The sequence below is a fragment of the Vanessa tameamea genome, chromosome 12, assembly GCF_037043105.1.
Source record: "Vanessa tameamea isolate UH-Manoa-2023 chromosome 12, ilVanTame1 primary haplotype, whole genome shotgun sequence".
Classification (NCBI taxonomy): Eukaryota; Metazoa; Arthropoda; class Insecta; order Lepidoptera; family Nymphalidae; genus Vanessa; species Vanessa tameamea.
In genome coordinates, this window is record NC_087320.1 from 9864575 (window position 1) to 9890908 (window position 26334).

The 26334-nt window shown below is 30.5% G+C and overlaps 1 protein-coding gene across 6 annotated transcripts in view; it reads left to right on the forward strand.

The window, feature by feature from the left end:
* The window catches only part of Chp (chaoptin), a 71526-nt gene extending 50099 nt beyond the window's left edge, over positions 1 to 21427 (forward strand). For 2 of the 6 annotated variants that reach the window (XM_064216394.1, XM_064216395.1), the window contains exons 4-29: positions 3672 to 3761; positions 5474 to 5678; positions 7004 to 7174; positions 9726 to 9934; positions 10208 to 10362; positions 10637 to 10739; positions 11118 to 11318; positions 11869 to 12008; positions 12996 to 13034; positions 13698 to 13917; positions 13994 to 14215; positions 14415 to 14656; positions 14735 to 14907; positions 15099 to 15140; positions 15290 to 15371; positions 15520 to 15685; positions 15925 to 16067; positions 16203 to 16344; positions 17208 to 17336; positions 18025 to 18222; positions 18364 to 18507; positions 19032 to 19172; positions 19258 to 19500; positions 19655 to 19890; positions 20077 to 20203; positions 20312 to 21427. In XM_064216394.1, coding sequence (XP_064072464.1) covers positions 3672 to 3761; positions 5474 to 5678; positions 7004 to 7174; positions 9726 to 9934; positions 10208 to 10362; positions 10637 to 10739; positions 11118 to 11318; positions 11869 to 12008; positions 12996 to 13034; positions 13698 to 13917; positions 13994 to 14215; positions 14415 to 14656; positions 14735 to 14907; positions 15099 to 15140; positions 15290 to 15371; positions 15520 to 15685; positions 15925 to 16067; positions 16203 to 16344; positions 17208 to 17336; positions 18025 to 18222; positions 18364 to 18507; positions 19032 to 19172; positions 19258 to 19500; positions 19655 to 19890; positions 20077 to 20203; positions 20312 to 20416 — 4068 coding nt within the window. In that variant the 3' untranslated portion in view covers positions 20417 to 21427. The remainder of the gene's footprint in view (positions 1 to 3671; positions 3762 to 5473; positions 5679 to 7003; positions 7175 to 9725; positions 9935 to 10207; positions 10363 to 10636; positions 10740 to 11117; positions 11319 to 11868; positions 12009 to 12995; positions 13035 to 13697; positions 13918 to 13993; positions 14216 to 14414; positions 14657 to 14734; positions 14908 to 15098; positions 15141 to 15289; positions 15372 to 15519; positions 15686 to 15924; positions 16068 to 16202; positions 16345 to 17207; positions 17337 to 18024; positions 18223 to 18363; positions 18508 to 19031; positions 19173 to 19257; positions 19501 to 19654; positions 19891 to 20076; positions 20204 to 20311) is intronic. The other 4 variants (XM_064216397.1, XM_064216399.1, XM_064216396.1 and 1 more) reach the window with 4 other exon arrangements.
* The last annotated feature ends 4907 nt before the right edge of the window (positions 21428 to 26334 follow it).

Here is a 26334-nt window from a genome sequence, read left to right on the forward strand (position 1 = left end):
CATTACTGAGTGCTGCTGTTTGGCCGTAGAATATCTGATGAGTGGGTGATACCTACCCAGACGGGCTTTCACACAGCCCTACTAACAAGTCGAATCGAAGTAGTTAGAATTAAAGCTGTTTACAATTTTTGTTTCAAAAACAATTACGTAGCATTTTTCGTAGATAACTTTATTACAGACAGTTTTATCACCAACACGTGTTGAGAACACATACGTTTACCATATACGAAATACTTAAATATACAAAAAGCATTACCACAGATATTATATAAACTTCACTCTCTAATCAAGATACGGCATTCCATCAACATATCACTGATCGTGCTCAGAATAATTCATACCTATGCTACTTGAAACATAAAAACGACCTTATGTATTACGATTTAGAGTTTGAAATCGCTTGAATGTGATACACAATCGTAAACATTATTGTTTGTAGAAATTCGGACCGCAATTGCAATGTTCTTCCCAGCAGATGGATTGAAAATAACATATGGGAATTGATACCTAATTAAATTCTACCACAAAATAAATAATTGTATATAAAAGGATTAATATAATTTCGCAGTATGAAAAGGCATAAGTCTTTTTTATAGCGATTACGATATTCTATATGAAATAATATATTATATAATTCTTTATGAACTATTATTTTCTTTATGAAAGAAAGATACATTTTCGGTATTACGGTCGGTATGTCTCCGTATATGCAGAGAACTATAATGTGTAGCAGCCTAATTAATATGATGGTAATTATAGTAACTGTTTTTCAAGAGACTTCATATATTTGCTGTTGACTTGATATCAAAACTTATTTCCAATTATATAGTATACTAGCTACCTGAGCCGGACGACTAGAATAAGGATTCATAATACATTTATATCATAATATACATCTCTATTGGTAATCATCAATATATATTCGCTAATTTCTTTTAATGAACTATACACCTAAACATTTCTCATGAATCACTCTGTTCGTTAGTCAAAATCAAAATCAAAATATTCTTTATTCAAGTAGACTCATAAAACTACTTTTGAATCGTCATGTAACAGTGTTGAATTAAATGTAAATCCACCGCCATAACATAAAAACCACCAGTGTAAACCGTATAAAAACCCATTCGAGTGTATTTGAGTTTATCGCGTACAGACATTCGGACGCGGCGGGTGGACTTTACGTTATAATATGACAGATTATAATAAATAAATTAGTTATTTGAATGCTTACTATTCTGAATGTGAATGATGTTATAATAAAATAAAATTAATTTCTAATAAGCTAATGACTTAGTAGGTACTTAGTATCAGTAGAAACTTAGCTGATGTATGTGATATTGTATATTTTTATGCCATCAGTGTCATCTCATTGTTTGTTTCCCTAAAATAAAAAAATAAAGTTACATTTTAATTATAATGTCACTTAATATAGAAAGAAAATATTGAAAGAGATATCTTTTAATATTTTTATATAAATACTAGCTGTGCCCGCGACTTCGTGCGCGTTGTTTGAATTTAAGTTATTTGGATATTGTAGCGTGATTTTATTTTTATTCTATATAATTCTAAAATAAAAGCCCAATTTACTCCTTATTACATACGCTATCTGCCAGTGAAAGTCCCGTCGAAATCGGTTCAGCTGTTCCAGAGATTAGCCGGAACAAACAGACAGACATCAGACAAAAATTGTAAAAAATGTTATTTTGGTATATGTACCGTGTATACATACATATCCATTTAGTAAAAATGGGTTATTTTAATATTACAAACAGACACTCCAATTTTAGTATATGCATAAATTAATTATCGTTTTGAAAATAGACTACATATAAACCAATGTTTCTGGACATAACTTAGATACAACATACAGTTGCTACAATATGAAAACAAATATATAGAATAATAATCATAGCACTATTAAGTATTCTGACTTAATACTAATAACAGTAATTTCATTTGTGTTTGATGTTCTAGCAGTTCTAGTTCTAGCGCCAAGGCATGATCAATTGGATACGAATATTAATTGTAGTTATATACAAAGTTCAACTTGTTATATTGACGTATAATATTAGTACATTAGAGCCGAGATAGCCCAGTGGTTGGAACGCGTGCGTCTTAACCGATGATTGCGGGTTCAAGGCAAGCACCACTGAATTTTCATGTAGGTACTTAACTTGTGTTTATAATTCATCTCGTGCTCGGCGGTGAGGAAAACATGGTGAGGAAACCTGCATGTGTCTAATTTCAAAGAAATTCTGCCACATGTGTATCCACCAACCCGCATTGGAGCAGCGTGGTGGAATATGCTCCAAACCTTCTCCTTAAAGGGAGAGGAGGCCTTAGCCCAGCAGTGGGAAATTTACAGGCTGTTAATGTTAAAAAAATTAGTACATATATGTTTTGCAATCGAAAAAAAACTTAAAAATTAAGAAATACGACGGCCCTGAATACACGAATCAATGGAAAGATTCCAACGATACCCCATACATCCGAATTTGTTTATGCATTTATAAGTAAACTAACATATATACACACATGAACCTTGTAAATATTACGACTTTTTTAGGTGGTCGTGGCGAAATTGTCTTTTTACATCCTTTCAATAAATAAATTTACGTATCAAATCCTCTTTCGTATTTAATTTAAATATTTGAAGTTACATTACATAACATACTAAAGCTATCGAGTATTCCGTTCATAAATATAAAAATATCAAACATAATATTCAAATAATACGTAATACAATTTATTACATACTTCTTTATCGTATAAGAAAAACATTCATTTTGTAAATCCTTTCGGATATCAAAACCCCAAATGTAAGGGTTAAACAAATATTTTACATGACATTAAAGTTAATCTATACATTCATAAATATTTGCAAAAGTTATATCGGTAGCTATACAACACTTAGGTACTCAAGTAACATCTACATATATGTATATTTTATTGTTTGTTTTGTACTATATTCGTTTTATAATTATATTATAAAATAGCAAAGTAATGTTATATTAGTACGTCTGAATGACCTGACCCTCTTACCTTTTAGTACGCATTACGAGTTGGGGGGGGGGGGGTTATCGCCGGTACCCTAGTACAGCGTTAAACTAACTAAAAAACCAACGGTATCCTCTCCGTCGGTCCTCGGCGAGCGCCTCGGGATCGCTTTCGCATGCTACCGTGACGAAAACCGACCCTATAACCTACACTACATTTTGCATCTATGAAAAAGATCATTCTAGGCAGCAAAAAATATGTCTAAATTTATGCATCTTTTCTCATCATATATATATTTTTATAATTTATTTTTGATAGATATTTCCTTTTAAAATTGATTGAGGTCGAGATGTTGATTTGTTTTCTTTTTGTGCACGCTGTGTTATTCTTTAAGTAATTGTGGCACTTAGAAAAGAAATTTGCTTTTGTTATATTATATTAATGGTGTTTATGTTCAACGATGTGTACACTGCACATCGTTGAGCATAAACACCACGTGACAAAATCATCACTTAAATAAACATCATTCTTATGAAAGATAACAGATTTTCTCAAATTTAAAGGTATTATTTTTATAAACATGTATGTATCTCAATACATATTCAAATATTAACAATGTTTTAGTATTATTATATTGTATGGGACCTTTTTTGAATTTATATCTTTTGTTACAGAGTTTGATGGCGATAATCAAGTTCGGATACACCCTCATTGTGGTCACATTCATTTTAATGATATGGGCGTCCTTAGCGAGAGCTCTAGAAGTAAGTACCTTCTTGAATTATTACCCTTATATGATCATAATATTTGTAATGTTAATTAAAAGATTTATATACTTACTTCTACTCTACCAACTAAATAACTTAATACGTATATATACGAAACTATTGTAACGAATATATTTGAAATTCATTTATTTCTCACAACAACCATTAATGTCCAAATCTAATGTGATATATACTGTCGTTTTCTAAATTAATTCAACAATTAATATCAATTTATACGATAACCTTTTTGAGGCTGAGCAAGGCCCGAGCATATTTTGAGCAAGTTACTTCCATTCTAAAATCAAGAGTATCATTAGTAGTACCAACGAATGTCTCTTAATGACTAATCATTTTTACACCAACCAACCTCTGGGATGAATAGAAATTCATGAAATCTGATAATACATCTCGTGTGGAGAATGACAATAATACAAAATTAAATATTGTATATAAACATACTTAAAAGACTGAAATCAGTAATTTAACTGAACTGTTCTCTGGAGTATCCGATTCTCATAAAGAAAAAAAAGTTATGCTCTTATTCTAATTTCAAATTTACATGATTATTATGATAACATGATGTATTTATTGACTTTTTTTATCTTTCGCTAAGACAAATAACATAAGAATTGATAACATTAAGTGCTTAAATATATATACAAATATGAATTTAAAAAAGTTACTGTATAAACCTTGACCGCGTGGAATGGTGGCAAGAATGCTAGCGAATGTATTGTTAATCTTTGAGGACGCTCATTTTGGGAATGATCTTCTAGTTCTTCAAATAACTAAAAGCCTTTCGGTAACCATCGTAAGGCTTTCTAGCAACAATAATTATTATTATTTATTTACTAAATAAATCAAAGTTAAATACGGAATAAATTTTCAAATTTAAAAACTACGAACTATGAACTGTATTAAACAGTTCTATATTACTACAAGTATTTAAAACGGGATATTACAAAATTAATGACTTCTTATAATTAATATTATGATAACTAAAATTAATTAAAAATATATATATCAAGTCTCTATTCAAACGTAGTACATAATTATATAATTCTGATGAAATAAATACCAAAACAAAGCTATATGTAAAGGATTGTCGTATGAAATTATACAATATAATATTCAACAAAATGAGATCGACCTTTTCCCGATACATTCAGGGTCATTGGTTCGTTAAATCAATTTAATATAAATGCCTACTTAATTTCACGGGGTATTAACGTTCAAAGTACTCAACATAAAATATATGTAGCAATAAAATTTTAAAATATTAATTGTTAATTTTAAACAGACTTTTTAATCCTTACCAAAGATTTACAATGTAAAAATTTAAATTATTTCTGGCGTATTCTTCATTTCTTGCTTTTTGCTTGTATTGCTTTCTTGCCGGCATTATACTAAAAATAAAGACTTGTCAATTATACCGAATGATTATTATTAATGGGAAAAAAGATACAGGTCGATAATAAAATTAAAAGATATCAAAGCTTATATTATATTGTTTTCATAATAACTGGTAGAATAACTATACCAATTCCTTTTAAAAAAATATTTAGTCTTATCTGTTTAAAATTAGAATATTATCTTTTAACAATTCCAATTAAATATTAGAGTTTGAAGATGGCTGGCTGGCTCCAAACGGTTATTTTAGATAGAATATTTAATACAATTACAAAAATAACAATGCGATTTTGTTACAGTTACACGTAGACACCGGTCACCCACCATGTCTCTTTCAAGCTCTCTGCACGTGTTCAAAGCCGGCTGGTGACCTAGGAATAGTGACCTGCAAGCATGTTCCTATCCTCCGAGTACCAGCTGCAGTCAACAGCTCGAAAGTGTTCACATTGCAACTCACTGGAAACAAGATCAGAGATCTTGAGCCTCATTTCTTCCAAGCTACGGGTGAGATAATATTATTGACAATTTTAATTCGTAATATAACAAAATTGTTTTTACATAAAATATGCCTATCGAGTTAGTCTAGATTTTATCGCTACAGATAATTAATTCTATTTATTTTAAAATTACATTATCAACAGTTTTACAACAGTAGCAAAGTAGAGTCTCTATTTGAAAGGGTTCTCTTGGGTATCAGGTGTTTTATGTAGAAAATAGCTAAACGAGAATAACTGGCCGACTGCGGTGGACGTTCTGAATAATACAAGGGCCTCCGTGACCCATTACGAAGATTGTTCAGCTCCACCTTTGAAACAGAACCTACTATTAAACTTTTTTTTTTGTACTCCACGTACATAGCTTTCATATACTTCGCTATCTTTTCCTGATAATTAATAAATAACATAAAAGTATTATAAATGTTTTGTTAATCTTTGAGGATGCTAATTTTAGGAATGATCTTCAAATAACTAAAAGCCTTTAGGTAACCATCGTAAGAAGCTAGCAACAATAATTATTTATTACTAAATAAATCAAAGTTAAATACGGAATAAAATTTTGCAGTTCAGATAAAAAAATACGAACTAAGAACTGTATTAGACAGTTCTATATTACTACAAGTATTTAAAACAGGATATTTACAATGTTTTTTATTTTTATTTGGTGGAGCTCGATATTTCGACATTATGAATATACAACGAAGTCTCCTGAACAAGACATTCGTAGATAATGTAAATCAAAAACATGGTAAATATCCCGTTTTAAATACATGTAGTAAGAAAAATAACCATGTTAATTTAAAAGTTCTATATTAAGTTGTTATTAATATATACTGTTATATTCAACAAAGTACACTGTCAAAGTTAGGGCACCGAGATTGCCATTCGCCAACGAGACCACCTGAACTTGTTTAAACAGTTAATTAAGAGATCGGGTCGACAATATACGTATACGTATTATATGTACATGGTTTTATGTAAACAACGTTTAAATATTTGAACGCTAAATAAACTGCATTCCTTAACCTTTTTTGTATATTATGGCAAACACTTGAATATATTCATGAGAGATATATTTTATAGGTAGCAGTTTTAGTGGGGTTACTACCGTTAATAATTCGCGTATAGCTCATATTCTAACTTATTTCGAAAATAGTATTTTTTCTCGTATGATGGTAAACTTTATGTTACGAAATATACCTTAATATTTCGATGCGTTGGTTAACAGAATTACGAAACATATGATACAAAATGTAGGATAGATATTTCCTGAGGCACAATATTTTATTTGGAATAATGTATAACAGATTTGTATAACCTTATAAATTCCAGGTATGTACAGACTGGCTATAAACCAGAATCCGCTAGAGAGCATCCAAGATGAGGCATTTTATGGACTAGACAATACACTCTGGGAATTGGAGCTGAAACAGGACAGGTTAACATCGGTCCCGAGCCGAGCGTTGAGGTACCTCCAGAAATTGCGCCTACTTGATTTAACGGGTAAGAATTATTTTATTTCTATTTTAAATTTAAATGAATAAAAAAAAATCGCTTCCCTGAATTTTTAAGTACATATTTTCAGAAGCAATTTTGCTGGTATATATTTAATATTTACCGTAAGTCATAGCAAAAAGTAATTGTAGAAATGTATAAGTATCTAGATCATCGCCAGCTAAGGGGTCTCGCAAAGGCTGGAAGGAATTTAATAAGGAAATATTAAATCATGCCACGATAGCCTCTCAAATAGATCTAAACATACAAGAAACCAACGAGAACAGGGCCTGTAACATATATATGTGTATAATGTATATGTACATATATATTGTACTCGTGTTATGTGTAAAGTATTATACGATATATGGTGTTTTAAAATATGAAATTTATAAATAAAATATTTCAAAAATTCAATTGTAAAATTTAAAAGAATCGTTAAAGAGCGTTTTTGTGTTGTGTGAATATTACAAAATTAACGACTTCTTAGTTGATTGCACACCTTGAAAGTTGGAAATGAGATAATCGCCTCCAGCCTATTTCAAATAACGAAAATATAGTTATTGTTACTGTATGAAAACAATAATCATAAAATATAACGTTTAAAAAAAATATCCCGCTGTGTTTCTTACGCCGATTCTTCTCAAGTTTGATGACTTATTTCCGAACCGGTGGTAGTGTTTTGACTATCAATAAACAAGCGTAACACTTCTATATTGAATAAAGATTTTTGACTTTGACTTTGATGTAAGGAATAATTAAAATTACTTACCGGTAGGGTTGGCTAATTTGCGAGTCAGCCAATAGAGGTTATAATGAAATAATTGACTCTCTTTTATTGTGAATTATTATTAGTAAAAATTTGCAAGTAAAGTAATAAAAATACCAAACTTTTGTCGTCTTCTCCATTTACTTCGTACCTTATACCAAAAAATTGGTCATTTTTGTTTCTTCTAATATGTGACTGTCAATATTTCAGTCAACGAATTTACATTTGGGCCTTTTTCATAAGAGATAAACTTTTCCTTTTATGCTTCTTGAGTGGTGTTAATTTACTCTAAAGATGTTTGCATCTAATAATTACTTGTCTCCTTGCGTTGTAAATTGCTCCTGTTAAACTTGTACCCACGTTATGTTGCTTTTATTTCAAAATGCCATTTAACTTGTGATGTAATTAATTCAACAACGTACAATTTGCATTACAATGATAAATGGAATGTTGTGAAATTAAAAACATAAATGAAATTAGATAAATTTTGGCTTAATTATATTTTATAACTCAAAATTAAAATAGTTCTTATTGAAGTAGACTCATAAAAGTACTTTTGTATCGTCATGTTACAGTATTGAATGAAATGTAAAACAACCACAGGTTTGGAAAGCAGATTCTAGAAAAACCAGCAAGAAACTCAGTAGTCACTATTTTCCACCATTTTAATTACAGAATATGTCAGTATAGTACAATAAAATTTTTAGATATCGTGCCTAGAAATTAACCAATACTAAGTCCACGTTTTTTAAATTTAATAGAATCTTGTATAGAGCAAAATGCCTTGTTGATTAAAGCTTTTTGACATGAGCCTTAAAATTTATCATAGGCCAAGTTAAAAACAGCCGTGAAATCTTATTATAGAGACAATTACTGTAGCCGCTGTAGGAAGGATATTTAAATGAGAATTACCAACAATATTTTGTCAAAAGAAAGTTAAAAGTATTTTCCATCAAACACTCTTTAAAAGATATACAAATTTAATCTAAAGTCATAATTACTACATCGGGTTATGGCATTCTCAATGCCTCATTACAGTTTTTTCCTCGAGGAAAGAGCTTTTATTATTCCAGCTACATTATTAACTCAGCTAACAACCTAATAAATATAATATTCTCATCATTCATTATCCGTCAAGAATTGTGTGTGGGGTATTTTTTATACTTAATTACTTGGGTTATTTTTTAGTAAATGCAGCTGACGTTTTGTAGGTTTTGACATGACGATGACGTAAAAGCTTTGTATTATACCAAATTTATGATGTTAATTTTATATTTTCCTAAAGTTTTAGTGGCATTTAATTTGTTGGAAAATAGGCTTGATCTTACAAAATGAGTTATTTCTTTTCCCGCACCAATATCATCATTATCATCCTCCTGCCCTTATCCCAATTTTACTTGGGGTCGGCGCAGCATGTCTTCTTCTTCCATACTTCTCTGTCGGACGTCATCTCACTAGTAACATTCTTTCTAACCATATCGTCTTTCACACAATCCATCCATCGTTTCTTGGGTCGTCCCCTACCTCTATATCCATCCACATCCATTTTCAAAACCTTTCTCACAACATGGTCCTCATTCCTCCGCATAACATGCCCATAACAAGACAGCCGGTTTCCAGATAGCTTCTCGGTTTCAAACTTCCTCTTATGTACTCATTCCTTACTCTATCCATTCGCGTAACACCACAAATTCCTCTCAGCATTCTCATCTCCGCCACATGCAATTGTCTTTATTCTTTATTATTATTATTATTTATTCTCGCACCAATAATGATATATTTTTGTTTCAGGTAATGAAATCACAGAAATAACGGGTGATAATTGGCTAGGATTAGAGAACTCACTACAAACATTAATATTATCTGATAATTCAATTGCTACCCTACCTCTCGATGCGTTCTCGGGACTGTTGATTCTCGAAACACTTGATTTACATGGGAACCATTTATCTGTGATCGACAGTGGAGTCTTCAGAGATGGTATGAGCAGACTAAGTAAGGTTAGTCGTAAACATATAATATAATGAATAATATTCTGTTAAATTACCTAAATTTGAAATATTTAAGTATTTTTTAAGACTTATAACTTATTATGACCAAAGATAATAAAATGGGAGATTTCCATTGATTTGAGTGTATTTTTTATATTATAACGAATTAGATGTTATAAAATGACAATTAACACTGTCTTAATTATTTAATTTTTTTTTTCAATTTGAAGTCGTTTTGGTAGAAATTTCTTCCATATTAATATATCTACCTTACTCTTACAGCTTCTCCTTGGTGACAACCAGCTCACATTGATTCCTTACGAGGAGCTGTCTCCACTTCGCCAGCTCCGTCACTTAGATCTTTCTAACAATCTTATTAAGCAGGTTCCACCAGCTCATGATCTTAATGGTGTGAAGCTATCTCTGGATTATCTAAAGTGAGTTCTTTCAATGTAACAATCGACTCCTGTTCATTTTTTGGGAGAATATTTTTTGTCACTTTCCTGCCCACAAATTATCTCTAAGCTAAAAATCAAACTGGTATTTGTGTATTTTTACTCGCCTCCCAGCGCGGTGACGCTGAAGTGCCCGGCCCATTAGGGCCAATAGTCCGACAAAAAATATACAAGTTGGACCATTGCTAAGTTACAAATAAGTGAAAAAAATCTACGAAAACAATTGAATTTTAAAATCATTCCTTATCATTTTCAGATTGGACCAAAACAACATAAAAATCCTATTACCGGGTTCGTTTAAATACTTTAATATTTTAAACACGACAAGTCTCAATGGAAATCCTATTTTTACAATAAGAGTAAGTAATGGGAAATTATAATAACCCCTCCATTAATTTATACTCTTTATTATTATTTTTTGCTTTTAAATAGATATTTTTTAGGCTTAAAGTATGCGAACTGTGTGGGTGGGTACCACTCATTCATATCCTATCGCCAAACCTTATTACTATGTTCCAGTTTAAAGTGTCAGGTACCCAATGTACATGCACAACTCGGCTAAGATTTTTGACAGATTTACAGCTAAATAATTGTTTTTTTAGTTATGCAACGAAAAATATATAAACAGTAACAACTCGCCTGCGAGTATAATATAATTATTTGTGCAAGAATTTCTTTTTCATTTCATTATATTCATGGGTTTTTATTCGTTTCACTTATTTTAATGTATTTTTCAGGAGGATGCGTTCCGTAATGCGAAGATAAAAACGTTATCTCTACGAGACTGTGGTGTGACTGAACTATCCCCAGCCTCCTTCGCCGGTCTCGAGAACAGTCTCCAGAATTTGGATCTGTCTGAGAATAATTTGACGATGATATCAAAATTCATGTTGAACAAGTTAGATTCGTTGCGTTTCTTGAACCTTAGAGAGAATAAGGTAATGCTTATTAACTACAATAAAGTATGATCATTATGAAAACCTTTATTGATAGTAATATTTAAATATTAATTATTTGTTCATTCATTTTTTATCCAAACGTTCTATTGATTTGAATACTTTCGTTTTGACTAAAACAATCGCCAATGAGAAACATACAATAATGTTATTAATAAAAATTTTCATTTAACATAATAACTATCGTAATTATAATTCAATAAAAATCAGCTCAATTGTTATTTTGACAGCATAATATGATTTGTCAAAAAAATTTACCAGTAATTCTTGATCAGAAACTTAATCAATGATTTATCAGAAAAATAATGCTCAGTCTCAACACAACAGTATTATACAATCGGTTGGCATACAAATAATATTTATAATAAGTTATTATTTTGATGAACAAAATTAAATATTTTGCCCAATATAACATTATTTGCTGATCGATAAAGTTATTTTTGCGCTAACCAGAAGCAGCTCATGTACTTTATTTGCTAACAAAAACTGGTTAATTTATCTGACCGTTTAAGTGACAGCCATTATGTTTTAGGTTGACACAAATTTACTGGCAACAAACAATCCTTCTGAATACTCAACAACACCGTCTGTTAACAATTTTCAATACAAATTGTTCTATTTGGATATCAGTGGTTCGTCATCACTAGAAATGAGCTTACAAGACGTCAGAAGGTCAGTTTTCGTCCCTATTTTCTTAAAACTCGATCTAATGATAACTAGATTTAACTAATAATATATAATAATTTACACAACCTAAAAACTTGTCTTATGAAATTTAAAATAAACATTTAACAATCATATGTACTTTTTGATGTGTAACATCTTTCCTCTCGCTTTCCTGAAATCTGTGAGAATGATTTCGTAAAAAGGGACGGAAGTGTGTAACAGGAAGTCGGAAAAGTGCGCGTTTGATTTGACCAATGAGCGCTCGGTGCTAGAGTTAGCTGTCATATGGTACCAAACGATTTTCCGAGAGGATACTGTTAATGTTTTTATTACTAAGGTGAGATATCAGATGTTACACATCATATTCGAATACTGAAAGTCACGTTTTAACTATGTATTTACAGATAACACGTTAAAACATGGTAACGAACTCCGTTCCGTTAAATCACTATTAATTAAAATTGGTATATATTTTAAATACTCTATTATTTATGTTTATGGTTTTATTTTATTCCAATATGTATATATTCTCTTTAATTTATTTATTGTAAATTTTGACCCACCTTATGTATTGAAAAATGTTATATAGTGATGTTATTAGTTCAATGCATGCATTAAGTTCAATTTTGTACTATATTATAATAGTTTTTTTTTTTCAAATCTTAATATATTTTATAGTATATTTAAGTTTATAAGCACTGAAAAGAACAGATGTATTTAAGAAGTAATGTATGATGTCTTTAATAATTTAACTATCTGACACTGCCTTTTTAATTTATTATTTTGCTGTCTCCTTAATTTGAGTAAGTTAGTCTTTGCTATTAAATAAATTTAGTACATTACTTCGTATCTTGTAAAATAATACTTTTTTTTAAATAGTTTTAGCTCGGCTATGATTTTTATTAATTGTAATTTAGTATTTAAATCAGATTTTAAAACTAGTGTTAAATATTTAGCTTCGTACGAGTCTTTGCTATTACATTTTGATTACAGAAACGAGTCTGACATACAATTTTGCCGATATCAGAGCAAGTAAGTTGCGGTATGTTTTTGTAACCACACGAGGCTTTATGTTGTACTACGTTATTGAAAGGATGTCGGTGTTTTGCTTATTTCATCACTTTTCAATGCAATTAGTTTAACATTTTTAAGCGTGTTTTGTTTTACTTTGTATTTTTTTATCAAAATGTATCCAATGATTTATGTGCATGTAACTGATGTGGCTACGTAAGTTTTTTTGTAAACATTTATTATTGTATTACGTTCATATATTGTCTGTGATTGAGATATCATCTCATCTTAAAAATGAAGACATGCTTTTTATGTTACGATACCTAAACCGATGTCATCAAAATCATTACTATCAGGTAGACTGTGGGTAATATGCGTTGTAGAATTGTTGTTGACTCTTGAATTTTTTTATGATTACGAAATGCTTGCACTTGTGTTATTCGTTGTGTTTAGATATAGAATTAAGCCGGTAATTTCTGTGTTTGATGTTTTCTTAACTATTTTGAGGGTGATGGAAAATTCGGTAGCTCCCACAAATAAATAATTTAAGCAAAGTTTTAGGTTGTGTAAATGCATAACATAAAAATATAGAAAAATAAAATCTGATATTAGTTGCACAACGCTTTTATTTGGTAAATAACGTGAGTACTATTTAATATATGTGATGCATATTTTACGTTTCAGAATGCGTTCTCTGCGATACTTAGCAGTGAGTAAACTGATAAGGCGCAGTATTACTTCAGAAGATTTCCTCGAATTTGGCGTGGAATTGGAAGATTTGAAAATTATAGGAAGCACAATTAATCGAATCGAAGCTAGTGCATTTCAACATGTTCGAACGATAAAAACATTGGATCTCTCTGAAAACAATATAGATTTTATAGACCCCTTTGCTTTTGCTGAGGTAAAATTTTATTTTAATAGTTCGTCTTAACTTTTCATTAAAATTTAGACAAATAATATTATTTTATAATTTTCAGTTACACAGTCTAACTACACTTAAAATGGCGAACGGGTTAGCAGATTCCGTGAAAATACTGCCTTTTGAACCATTAAAGGCTCTTATTGAATTAGAATATTTGGATTTGAGTAACAACAAATTGAAGAACGTACCTGACACGTCTTTCCATTTTATGTACAAATTGAAAACACTCAATTTACAAGATAATCTGATTGATCAATTTTCTAAGGGAACTTTACAGGTAACGTATTCATAAAATTTTATATATTTTTGATTGCTTATAATTTCTAAAGTAACGGCCTATAAATTTCTCATTGCTGAGCTACGGCCTCTTCTTGAAGATTATTGTTTAGTTAGTTCTAGATCTATTACATTTTAAATTATCTTACCAAAAAAGATAAATAAAACGCACCAAGTGATACTATAATTTTTTTTTACAGAGTGACATCCATAGGGAGTTGGAAAGTGTTTGCTTATCATTAAATCAACTGCAGAGAATCGATCAACACACTTTTGTCAATTTGAGAGAACTACAAGAAATCCTCATAGAAGACAATTTAATTGAAACAGTTTACAGAAGATCTTTTACAAGCTTGGACAATTTGAAAGTGATCAGATTAAGGGGGAATATTATCACAGAAATAAGTGAAGAATCATTTCAGAATTTACCAGCGCTGAAAGAGTAAGAGTAAAAGAATAATCTTAGCATCTTAAGCTAAGTTAAAAAACTACTGAATATTACAAATTTTTTATTTTCTAGGTTAGACATATCGTTCAACCAATTGGAAACGTTTAAGTTTTCAATTTTCGACCAAGTAGGTTCAGCAACGGCTTTGAAAGTAAATGTTTCATACAACAGAATCATTACGTTAACAGATTCGAATGCTCCTAGTTTCTTTACGTCAAATTTCTATCCCCCACCTAAAGCACAAAGTAAGTTAATAAATATTACACATAATTATTTATAGCGTTTGATACTTCGATTCTATTTTTTATGCTTACTAATATTGTTTATCCTATTTTTCTATTTTTTGAGTTATGTCACCAAACTTTATTTTTCTTTTTTGTTATTAACATTTTTCTTCTTTGCATGCCTTTGTTAACCTCGCTCGCTTTTATCTCAGGATTAGTATCAGAGGATCCCAGTCCTCTGCGTATTGAACGAGGTGATTCTTAGATTTTAGTCCTTATAATATATTCTATGTTTTATTATTTTATATTCATTTTTATACATTGCTTTTTAATTATTTGTTCGATTATAATTATTTTTAATGTTTTTATCATTAAAGTAACAATAAACCTCTATTATTTTTAGGTCTTGGAACTGTTTCAGTAAATATACGGGTTTTAGATTTCTCTCATAACAATATTTCCTACATTGCACCTTATTACTTTAGGTAAGTTAAAAAAAGAGTCTCAAATACATCAATAAACTATTATCAAGCAAAAATAACTAATCTTTTCAGAACTTCTTGCTTTCAAATATTATCATTTCAAATTTTACTACAAAGAATAACAACAAATTAAAATGTATTTAACTTTCAGACATGCCGATTTAACTCTATCGGAATTATATCTTTCATACAACTTAATAAGAAACGTAACTAGGGAAGTTTTCGGCTCAATGCTCATGCTGCAATACTTGGACTTATCACATAATCAAATATTTCATATGGAATATGATTGCTTCAAGAAAGTTAAAAACTTACAGGTAAGTTATAAATCGCTACTAAATTATTTGTAAAATTCGGTTAAGAAAAAAGAAGACATTTTACATTTGGACATGATAACATATTATTTAGTACTATTAAGAGTTCCAACTACAAATATTTACTTGTATATGTTCCATATCAGCCACACATTTATTTTGATTTATATGAAATTGAAATTATAGAAAAAAATTAAGTTTAAGATATTTGAATCATAAAAAACAATGTGTTGCTTTTTCAGATAATAGACTTATCTCACAATCATCTGATTGAACTACCCGTTGAAGTATTCCACGACATGCAGGCGCTCACTTCAGTCGATCTATCTGATAACAACATTAAGAACTTGGCAGACAACCTCATTATTTCCCCGTCTTTAGAAAGGTATAATTTCATTTGATAAAAACTATATCATGTACATTGATAAAATAATATCAATCAGAAATTTTGAGATGTTGGATATTTTTGAAATGAAATATTAATGTTCAAAACTAAAATTATTTTATTCCGTTTTTACAGGTTAGACTTATCCGATAACGATCTATCAAGAATACCAACAAACAGTCTATCACCTGCTGCAGCTATTCATTTAGTTGAACTTGACTTAAGTGGCAATACAATCCCAGCTGTAGCTATCGCGGATTTAGTTCAAAGATTCAGAGTAAGTCCAATTTTTTTCTCAGATACAAGTTTTGATAGTTGTTTAGTTCGATACTAACTGCTCGATTAATGGTAAAGCAGATTAAAAATATTATGAGGTAATGTACAGACGTTTGTATAAATTTTAATTTGTCATGTCATTAAAAAGATTCGATTCTTAATGGCATGGTTCAAATCCGTGTTTAATAATAACCGATGCATTATTTAGTTCCATATCCTCTTTTTTTTTCAATTTATTCCGAAAAAATCACAAGTCTTAAGATTTCAATTGCAGTCCTTGCAACTCCCCGTAGTGTAATGTCTCAGTCCCGTACCCTGTAAGTGCGTTCATAATTTTTTGTTGTCATAGAATTTTAATATTTGGAATATTAAAAAGTACGTGGAGGCTATGGAACAAAGAGAATCCTTTGTGAACGATACTAACCAATAGATAGTTACGTGTTGCCAGTCAGTGGCGTAGCTAAGTGAGAAAGGGCTTTGGGTTAAGACTAGTTCTAAATGAAGTGGCAAAATACAGATCATCAATCCTTAAAAGTCATATTTGTATCGAAGTGAACTAATATGTCTAACGAATGATAAACTTAAAGGAAAGTCCATATAACTTCGAAATCCAGACACTAATCATGGCAATGGCTTCTTAATTTTACTTTTACCGAATTTTATTTCCAAAACTTTTAGAATTTTCGGTATACGATTTATTTGGTGAGCTAATCCCACACGAAGATATTAAATTTAGTTTGGTTTAGAGAGTGCTCTCAAAGAATAGCAACTAATGTATGCTCAGGTCTATTAATCTTAGGGCCCTTTGCCTAAAGCTACGCTACTGTTGCCAGTGTGTGGTAGATGCTAATATGTCATGTCCAGCACGAACCGAGCGAGTACTGGCTGGAGGAGCCGGACTACAGTGACGAATACATGTACCACACCGCTAGACGAGACCATCCCAGAGTGTTGCACCGAAAGATACAGTACCCGCAGAATGTTTTGTATAAGGTAGATCTTCTGTACATAACGCTTTGGTGTTTTCATATCAGAACACTTTCCGTTACCTTATAAAGACAATTGACGAATACATTCAGTCATGTATGTGGCAGAATGGGTTCGGATTAATAGCTTTCCTGAAAATAGTAACGGCGCCACAATTTTTTTACGATATATTAAATTATAGCTCATTTTGGCTAGAGCTATTAGAATATATCCTATATCCTACAATTAGCCGAAGAGTTTAGCAGTATAGTTTCAGCAATAGAGTTTTGTAATAACTTTAGTACTCAAGCAAATATTTAATTTAAAAAATGTTGCAAAATAATTTGTCAAATATTAATTTCAAGAAATATGAAAATAATGACAAGCATATTATTTCAAATAAGCCTGAAGTGCTTTCGATTTTGAGGCTAGTCGCATAATTCTAAGAATTGCTTTAAAATTGAAATTTCTTATTATAGATATATTGATTGACCTTGAATGTCCAACGGTTTAAGTCTTAATTTGAATGCTATGAAAACATCAATTTCTTTTAGTCTGGCTTTTGCATGAATCGCACTTTGAATAGTAGATTTAATTATTGCTTGTTTGCACGTAATATATCTTGGAAAACTTTTATTTTTTGCAATTTACAAATAGAGGACATATCTCATTATAACCTAATTGTGTTTTGTATTAACGATTATTGTATTTTCAGTCGCTTGCCTGGTTGGACCTCTCTGACAACCATTTGGTTAGAGTTGAAAGCGGTTCTTTCACGGCCTTACCAAAGTTACTTTGGTTGGATTTGAGTATGAACACACCGTTCAACAACGGTGAACGTGGTAGTAGTATCTTTAAGGGCTTGGAAAGAAGATTATCGCATTTAGGATTAAAGAATGTTAGCCTAACGTCTGTGAGTATTAATGTTCTAAACATTTTAATGAACGAATTCGTATTTTTATACATTATTTATAAGAAGTCCTGATTAATCCTCTCTGATGCTTATCTTAGAAATATACAAAATGCAAATTACTACAAATAAATTTTATTTAAGGTACCATCAATGCCATTGCCGAAGTTGAAAAGTTTGGATTTATCATACAACAATCTCCCATCAGTGCCGACGGACATTACTGCAAATCTGACCCGTCTTCGATCATTAGATCTTTCGTATAATGACTTAACGAATGTTCCAGTTGTAAGTATATCCTAATTAACATAGAAATGTTGCAGATACGTATAAAAGCCCTCCTCGCTGACAAGAAAGTATTTGAAGGAGGTGTAAGATTAAAAAACTGTCTATTGGGATCAATGATATTATAACTGTATCTAATTTATATTAATAGCCGGAAAAAGTTACAATTAACTTCTTGCGTGGTATTCTCGATGGATTCTATAATCTGAGCTATTGGTAGATTTGAATTTAATTTAACCCTATAAATTGAGTATTAAAAGGGCTTGTCTGATCCTATTGAATAAAGTACATTTAATTTTGATATATCAAACTGCTGAATATGCTTTAACTAGTTTATGATACATAATCGAGACACTAGAATTTTACTGAGCTGAACTGAGTCATATATGATAGATATATTATTTACCTGTTAAGCATTAAATAAATGTAGCACTTGTCAGTTGAATTATACTTTCTAATAAGTGTTTTAACTACCGGTATATCTTCAGCTTAGACGTAATTTGTTCTATATACCTAAAATATTTCAGGCAACACACTCATTGAGCGAGCTCCGATGGCTGTCTTTATCTGGTAATCCTATATCGGCTCTCATGAACACTAGCATGTATGGAGTCTCACCGCGACTTGAATATCTTGACGTTACGCATCTAAAATTAAGTATATTAGAGGTAAAATATTTTTTTATATTCGTATATATACATAATAATCCAAAGAAAACTCATTTGGTACAAAAACATAACTTTTATTTTTCAGCATGGCGCTTTCAGTAAGATGTATGGTTTGAGAACTTTAAAGATATCGGTGAATGGTAATATCAGAGATTTTAATATACCTAAAATTCTTACACACAATGATGCTCTGGAAAATCTTTATCTACAAATTGATAACACGCAGGTCGATCTGAGCAAAGAAATGCTCGGATTTTTGCCATCCAAATTAAATAATATCACAATAACCGGACGGGCATTGAAATTTATGTCCCAGAATATTTTAAAAGTGAGTATATTTTGTAGCATGTTTCGTAAATATAAACACATTACATTTTCCCATAAGGCTTAGTGCTAAATGCAACTTCTGAATTTCGCATGGTTATTTACCATGGCATAAACAGGGCGAAAAGGCTTATATAACTTATATTTCATTTTTACAGGGTGTAACATCACAGACGCTAACACTAACAGTTTACAACACTAGCATCGCAGAAATAGAGAATGAAGTTTTTTGGAGACCTGGTCGTATCAAGAACTTAACCTTAGATTTGAGGGATAATATGATCGCTAGAGTACCAAACCCAGCTAGGCACGAATGGCCTGGTGTACCCAACTCTTTATTCCTTCATAATATTTACGTAGCTGGAAATCCTCTTCAGTGTGATTGTCGTATCGGGTAAGAAACAAATTAAAAAAACTCATAGAATACGACTTATGACAAATTTTATGAAAATTATCATCTTGTATTAAGATTAGAGCCTTAAAGTAATGTCAAAATATAACTATGACTATAAAAGTCTACTAACATGACATATCAAAGTAGCAGTTGAGCTAAAATTTATCAGTTTTTTTTCGTTTGCAGATGGGTGCAAGCATGGGATAGGAAGAGAAGACAGTACCTTTGCGATGGCCCATCTGACTGTATAGCAACAAGGGATGATGTCCGATTTGCAAAATGTCCTTCTCATTATAATCGAACTTTCAGTGACGTATGTATATATAGTAAACAATATTTGAATATTTTAGAAAATAATTATTTTTTACTAACAAAATCTATATTAAATAACTATAAATAAAAGATATGTATAATTTTATAGGTTATAGCGAAGGACCTCGATTGCAGCTGGAGTAAGGGATTTTTCAGATCACCAAATATTTTCATTATTATAACAATGTCCATTCTGACATATCTTTATATCTGAGGTTTGTTTTGGCTCCTTGATATGTCCGAAGAATTCTACAAAGCTATGGGAATGGTTTACAAAAATAATTAATCTCTGAAGAGAATTCAACCTAGTCAAACTATTTTGAATATGCTTAACGTATCGTTGAGTGTATTGAAATTTGATTGATGAAGCCAATGAAGAAACAGAAGAGGTAGTGATATCATCAACTCAACTCACAGTACCTTAACGTGGCCTATTTGAATTATTCCGATCTAAGCAACCAAATCATAGTTAGTATAGTGATTCGGAATTACTCTAAGACATGTGGAATGGGAAGATGCAGATAAAAGACGCATTACGATTGCTATTAATAGGAAACAAGTGAAGCCTACAAAATTGTGATTTAAAGATAATCTGAAGCGATGTGTGATCTCAATGGATTATTTCTACAAAGTTACCATTCAAAGATGTTATCATTAGTTTTTTCTTATACCTACTGCATAGAATATTTTCCGGATTGTGTTTTATTTTTAAGTATTTACAGTAAGTAATTATTTCGAATATATTTTGCATTATTTAACAGTGAAATATGTGATATTGATATACGTGTTGTTTTAATATCGATTGGCACATCGGAACTGAATTGACATTGAGAGTGAAGTGCACTTAGTGTGATCGAAGAGTCGCATTTGGAACTTTAAAGAATTTCATTCGAAAGCAATGACTTTAATGGTAGCGTCTGAGTAGACTGCATTCACTCGAATGATATGTGTTCGTCCATTGTTAAGATAATTATTTATATGTGTTTGTGTATTAGGATAATAATTACTGTCAATGATTTCATCATTTGCGACTCATCGTTATATATTTTCTTGAGAAAAATTTCAAGGTACATTCGAATCTGTAATTTAAAACGTTCTTTGTCTCTTTGACCATTATTATTAGTGATATCTTTATATAAAAGCTTTACTTATACAATTTATTATCTTAAAGTAATTTTTACTCAGAGTATCTTCGATCAAATCGCTTTCTTATATACCCTCTAAATTTCATTGTTTCAATTTCAAAGTCTATCAAGTTATCTAGTTTAAATTCAAAAAAATATTTTATTACATAACGACATATTACTATTATATCGATTAAATACATACGAAATATGATGCACGTACGTACGTACGCAATGGATCATTAATTAGAATTACATTGACTGAATTTAATTTACTCCAGTATAAAATACTATATAGCGCTTAGTTTTACGGTGTTCGATCTTCGTAACTAAAAGTAATAAATTATAATGAGTAATCTAAAATTTTACTTTCAGCTTTAGTTAGTTTGTTAATTCCATTTAAAATTTTAAATATTTTAGTACACTTATTAGGCAGTCGCGTTTTATTGCATTTACATCTTTAGACAAATGCGTGTTAGTCGTAGCTTGATTTAAATTAAAAAATAATGAACGAATAAATGGTATACCTCTTTTTCAGTGGTCCATAATGAATGGTGTCAGGCCTACATGTTAAATTTTGTTTTCAATACCGCAAATAATTTTTAGTTCTTCATTCTTAGTAACTACTTCAATTAATATCGTGATGCAAGTATTAGTATCTTATTCATCTCACTAATATTTTGTAGTTGAAAATGAAACTTAAACATACTAAACGTTTAAGTTTAATAAATATGCGAAAATCAACCTATTAATTTATTTTCTGTTATTGTGGTATTGAAAAGGAAATGTTATCGTTTGTTGTGACAATGAATATATTTTGTGATATATATTAATCTCTAAACCTTCTATTTTTGATAAGCCTACGATGAATATTGCCAAACTTTATGGGAATTGTATAGCAGAATATAAAATGGTTACTAAAGTACAGCAGATGCAGCTTATGTGCAGATACTGAATAGAATGTCACGAATGAATTAATTTTAATTGAAATTGCTGATTTGCCAAATTCTGTACCTGACCTTTTAAAACATTTTGTTCAAATTTCTCGTCCAAAAACAGTACTAAATGTTTTAATTCTAATAGAAGCTTCATTTAATTGATAGTTATATTTTTGCTATTGCGTTATTTTATGTCTTTATTTTTGGCGTAATCTGCAATTTCATATATTATGTATGTAATTAACTTTCAAAATAGAAACGAAGGAAGTTCGTTGATCAATAATCAATTTAAATTATAAATATCGTGAACTATATTAAATTTTCGATGTCATTTTTATCATTGATAATATTTTCAATGCGCATTTCGTATTTTTTTATTGCTTGTTCAATATCAACTGTCAGATTAAGAATCCTCTGTGCTTATTTTTGTTTTTTTTTTTTTTAAAAATGTCATCGCTGCATCCAAATGTGATAGTAATTAGTTAGTGCCAATAAATAGATTAAATTTAATAAAGATCCTGTAATTATAATTCTTAAATTTTATTCTTAATACTACAGAAATATTTCACTTCTTTCGATTGGAGTCAAATTAAATCAGAATATTCTTATTTCAAATGAGATCTTGCGAACACATTTGAATCAATTTAAGGCTAATAGTTTTATTAGATCTTAGATATTTTTTGACAATATCAATATAGAATAATAATCATTTGATTATACATATATCTAAATTCAATTGAAATCGTAAAGTCAATTTACCTTAAAATTTGAAATTTTTGAAAGACCTAATGACGTCGGTTTATTTAGTTAACGAGAAAGTAAAAGGCCATTAAATTTGTGCCTCTGAGCGTGATTGTTCGGGTTATTACCGCTGCTTAATGCTTTCAAACGAAAGGCGATATTTTATAAGTTCCTTCCAAAATGAAAATAAATTTTTCAGTCGAATTCGATAACTTAAAATAAATTATTTTAGTATTTTGTATGAACAGATTGGATTCAATAATTTCATTGTGTTTAATTGATAATAAAAATCCAGCATCGAAACGGAATTTTTCTTTTTTATTATTAATATAAAATAAATCAAACTGTCAACTATTGTTGTTTAGTCCACTTGTTTTTTGAAGCTATATTTAATATCATAGTTATTATCGTAGTTATTGATATATATGTACGTATTAACGACGGAATACTTGATCATACTGAGGCAAAAGTAATTCAATAAAGATCCTATCGAAAGAAGTGAATATGTAATCTATGTAATTGTTTATTGCCTGTGAATGTTGTATATAAACAAGTTAAGTATCGAGGAACGTGCTAGTATTCGATGGTTTTGTAAAGTTAATCGAAATGGCTAAGAACAAGGATTGTATTATCTTCACTACTAATAAATTAAAATGACTCTATAAAATAGTGTGAAATAAAATAATTACTGAATTATTAGCGTATGAATAAATTATTGTTTTATTTTTAACTTTATCTGTTTTTTCTGTAAGTTGTCAACTAAAGTGTAAGATGATTTTAAAAATCGAATTTGCGTTTTATCTTTACGGACCAACATCTAAGCAATATAAACCCGTGTAATTATTTACAGAAAAAAAATACAAATAAACGTAATAAATACCCTAATAAACCTAATAAATTAAAAATATGAATGATTTTTTTATACCAACTTTTATTTTCAATTTTCATAAAAAAAGATATAAATATAAAAATTAAGACAGAAAAATATCACGATAGAATGATCATATGCAAATATTATCACTTTAAATTTCGTCTCCTGAACTTTCCCGATTTGGCGTACAGACGAAATTCACATAAATATTTATCGTTGTCCTTGTAACTTGACAAATAAGGGCAGCCGCAAAATTAGATTTGGCACCATGAAATGTAAACAGCCCGTGAAACGAGACATAACCAACCATAATGAGTTCTAAAAACTGTAAAAAGCTTTATGTAGCATCGTAACTAGACTGACTATGTAGTCGGTCCTTCTATCTAGAGGGAAAACTTAATAATTTGTATTCTTGGAAGATAAATAATTTTAAAAAACTTTAAATGTCTAGTCAATTTAATCATAAGAATAGTTCAAATATGAATAGAAAGACAGTGCGTAATTATGCCAATGCAGCCTCTGCAGCCATGGAGCCTCTTAATCCAAGGGGGCTCCGGCGGGCCACAGAAAATACTTTTAATTCAAAATACTTTTTCGAAGAAAGCCTATATTCCAAGTGTCCTAAATTACGGCACATGCTTTTGAAACTGTACTATTTTTTATGCGGAACTGAACCGCACCTATGTTATAAAAAATCACGAATGGTAATCTAAGCTCACGGTTCTTCCTGCTCTTGGTTTTTAAGTGAGAGTGATATATCTCGAGATTTTAGATTTAGATAGTTGCTCTCTTTATCAAGAACCTACAGTGAGTTTACTGAGGTTACGGGCTGCACTGTCCATACGATGTAGACACGGTGAAACGTCAGAGTCGACAGTCCAAGTTCGCTTTTCGTCTATTCATTTAGTCCATTTCGTCAACTTCTTTTCAAACCCAACTTGTAACTGACTGGTATATTAAATAACTATTTGGAAACACATATTGAAATATTTTGATATTTCAGTTCTGCGTAATTTATGAATATAGCTAAAAAATACAAAATATTACGACGTAATTAAAGGGATAAAGAACATAAGATCGTGTATCGTTCGTGTATATTAAACAGACTAGCATTTCTACGAGGTGTCAATATTCCGGTCCTGTGGGTCATAGCTTGATATTTATAGCCCGTGTGTATGATGTGGATAGTCTATAAGATTAGGCTATGAAATGCAAAAAATATTGTTTCAAAACTCCAGAGTTGTCTCCGGTTCGTGGTAGCTCGTTCAAATAAAAAATAAAACGGATAATGCGAGCCAGCCTCGTGCACTGAGAGTTCCCGGAGTTATCACCCAATACCAAAAGATTTACCGACGATTCTAGGTCAACGGGAAGTGCCTTATAGGTTAAAATTTCCTTTGCGAATGTTCGAGAATTGCTACATAAACGGCCATATATTTTAATTATATAATCTTGACAGACAGACGGACAACGAAGTGACCTTATAAATAGATAGATTATGAATATATTCATACTAGAATTTCCATTTGTTTATCTTATTTTAAAATTAACGTCTTTCACACAATCCATCCATCCGGTGGTACCCAGACATTACACAAAGCCCTACCACCAAGCATATTTTTTTATTATAATATACCTATGATAATTTAGTCGCATTTGCAACATAACAATATAAAAACACATTTCATTACTAAAGTAAGTAACAGAACGCTCTCAGTGTTCTATAATTCGATGAGATATCCCGCTGACAACGAATTGGATTAAAACCATCACACACTAAACGATAACTGCACTATCTGATACTTATTTAGTTTATTAAAACCTAACTGTCCGAACCGGTTAGATCCGAATGAAAAAAATATATCGTATTACGAGAAATCGATCGATATGATATCAGGGTGATATTAAACATAAACGTTCGTCTTTTTAATCTAATTAAAATGTAACTACTCTTATAACACGGAGATCTGTCACAAGAGATGTCACCTAACAACTGAGATGATGTTATAATTGACACGTAGAAAATTAAAAAAATAATAGCAGAAAACAGCATTATGTGCGGTAATCAATTGGGCTACTACTAAGACTTCTGTGACAGAAAATTCAATTAATGTTATCGGTAGTATGAAATCAAATTACGCATAAAAATGCGTGCCCAGATTTTAGTTTACGATATTTGCGTGTATTATATATTCTATAAGCTACTTCAGCTCTCAAATAAATGCAATGACCTGTTATAGCCCCGTAGGTTCCAGTAATCTGATAAGGTGATATTATCCATTACTAACTTATGACTGTGATTCAACCAATCAATATGAATGGTTAATCCTACACAAGCTGTTCTGAGCAAACTTTAAGATGAATACATTTCATCTAATGCAGGCGAATCAGGCTATAAATTAAAATATTTGAGCCGACACTCTGTCTAAATTATTGCTAATTTTAACTTTAATTATGC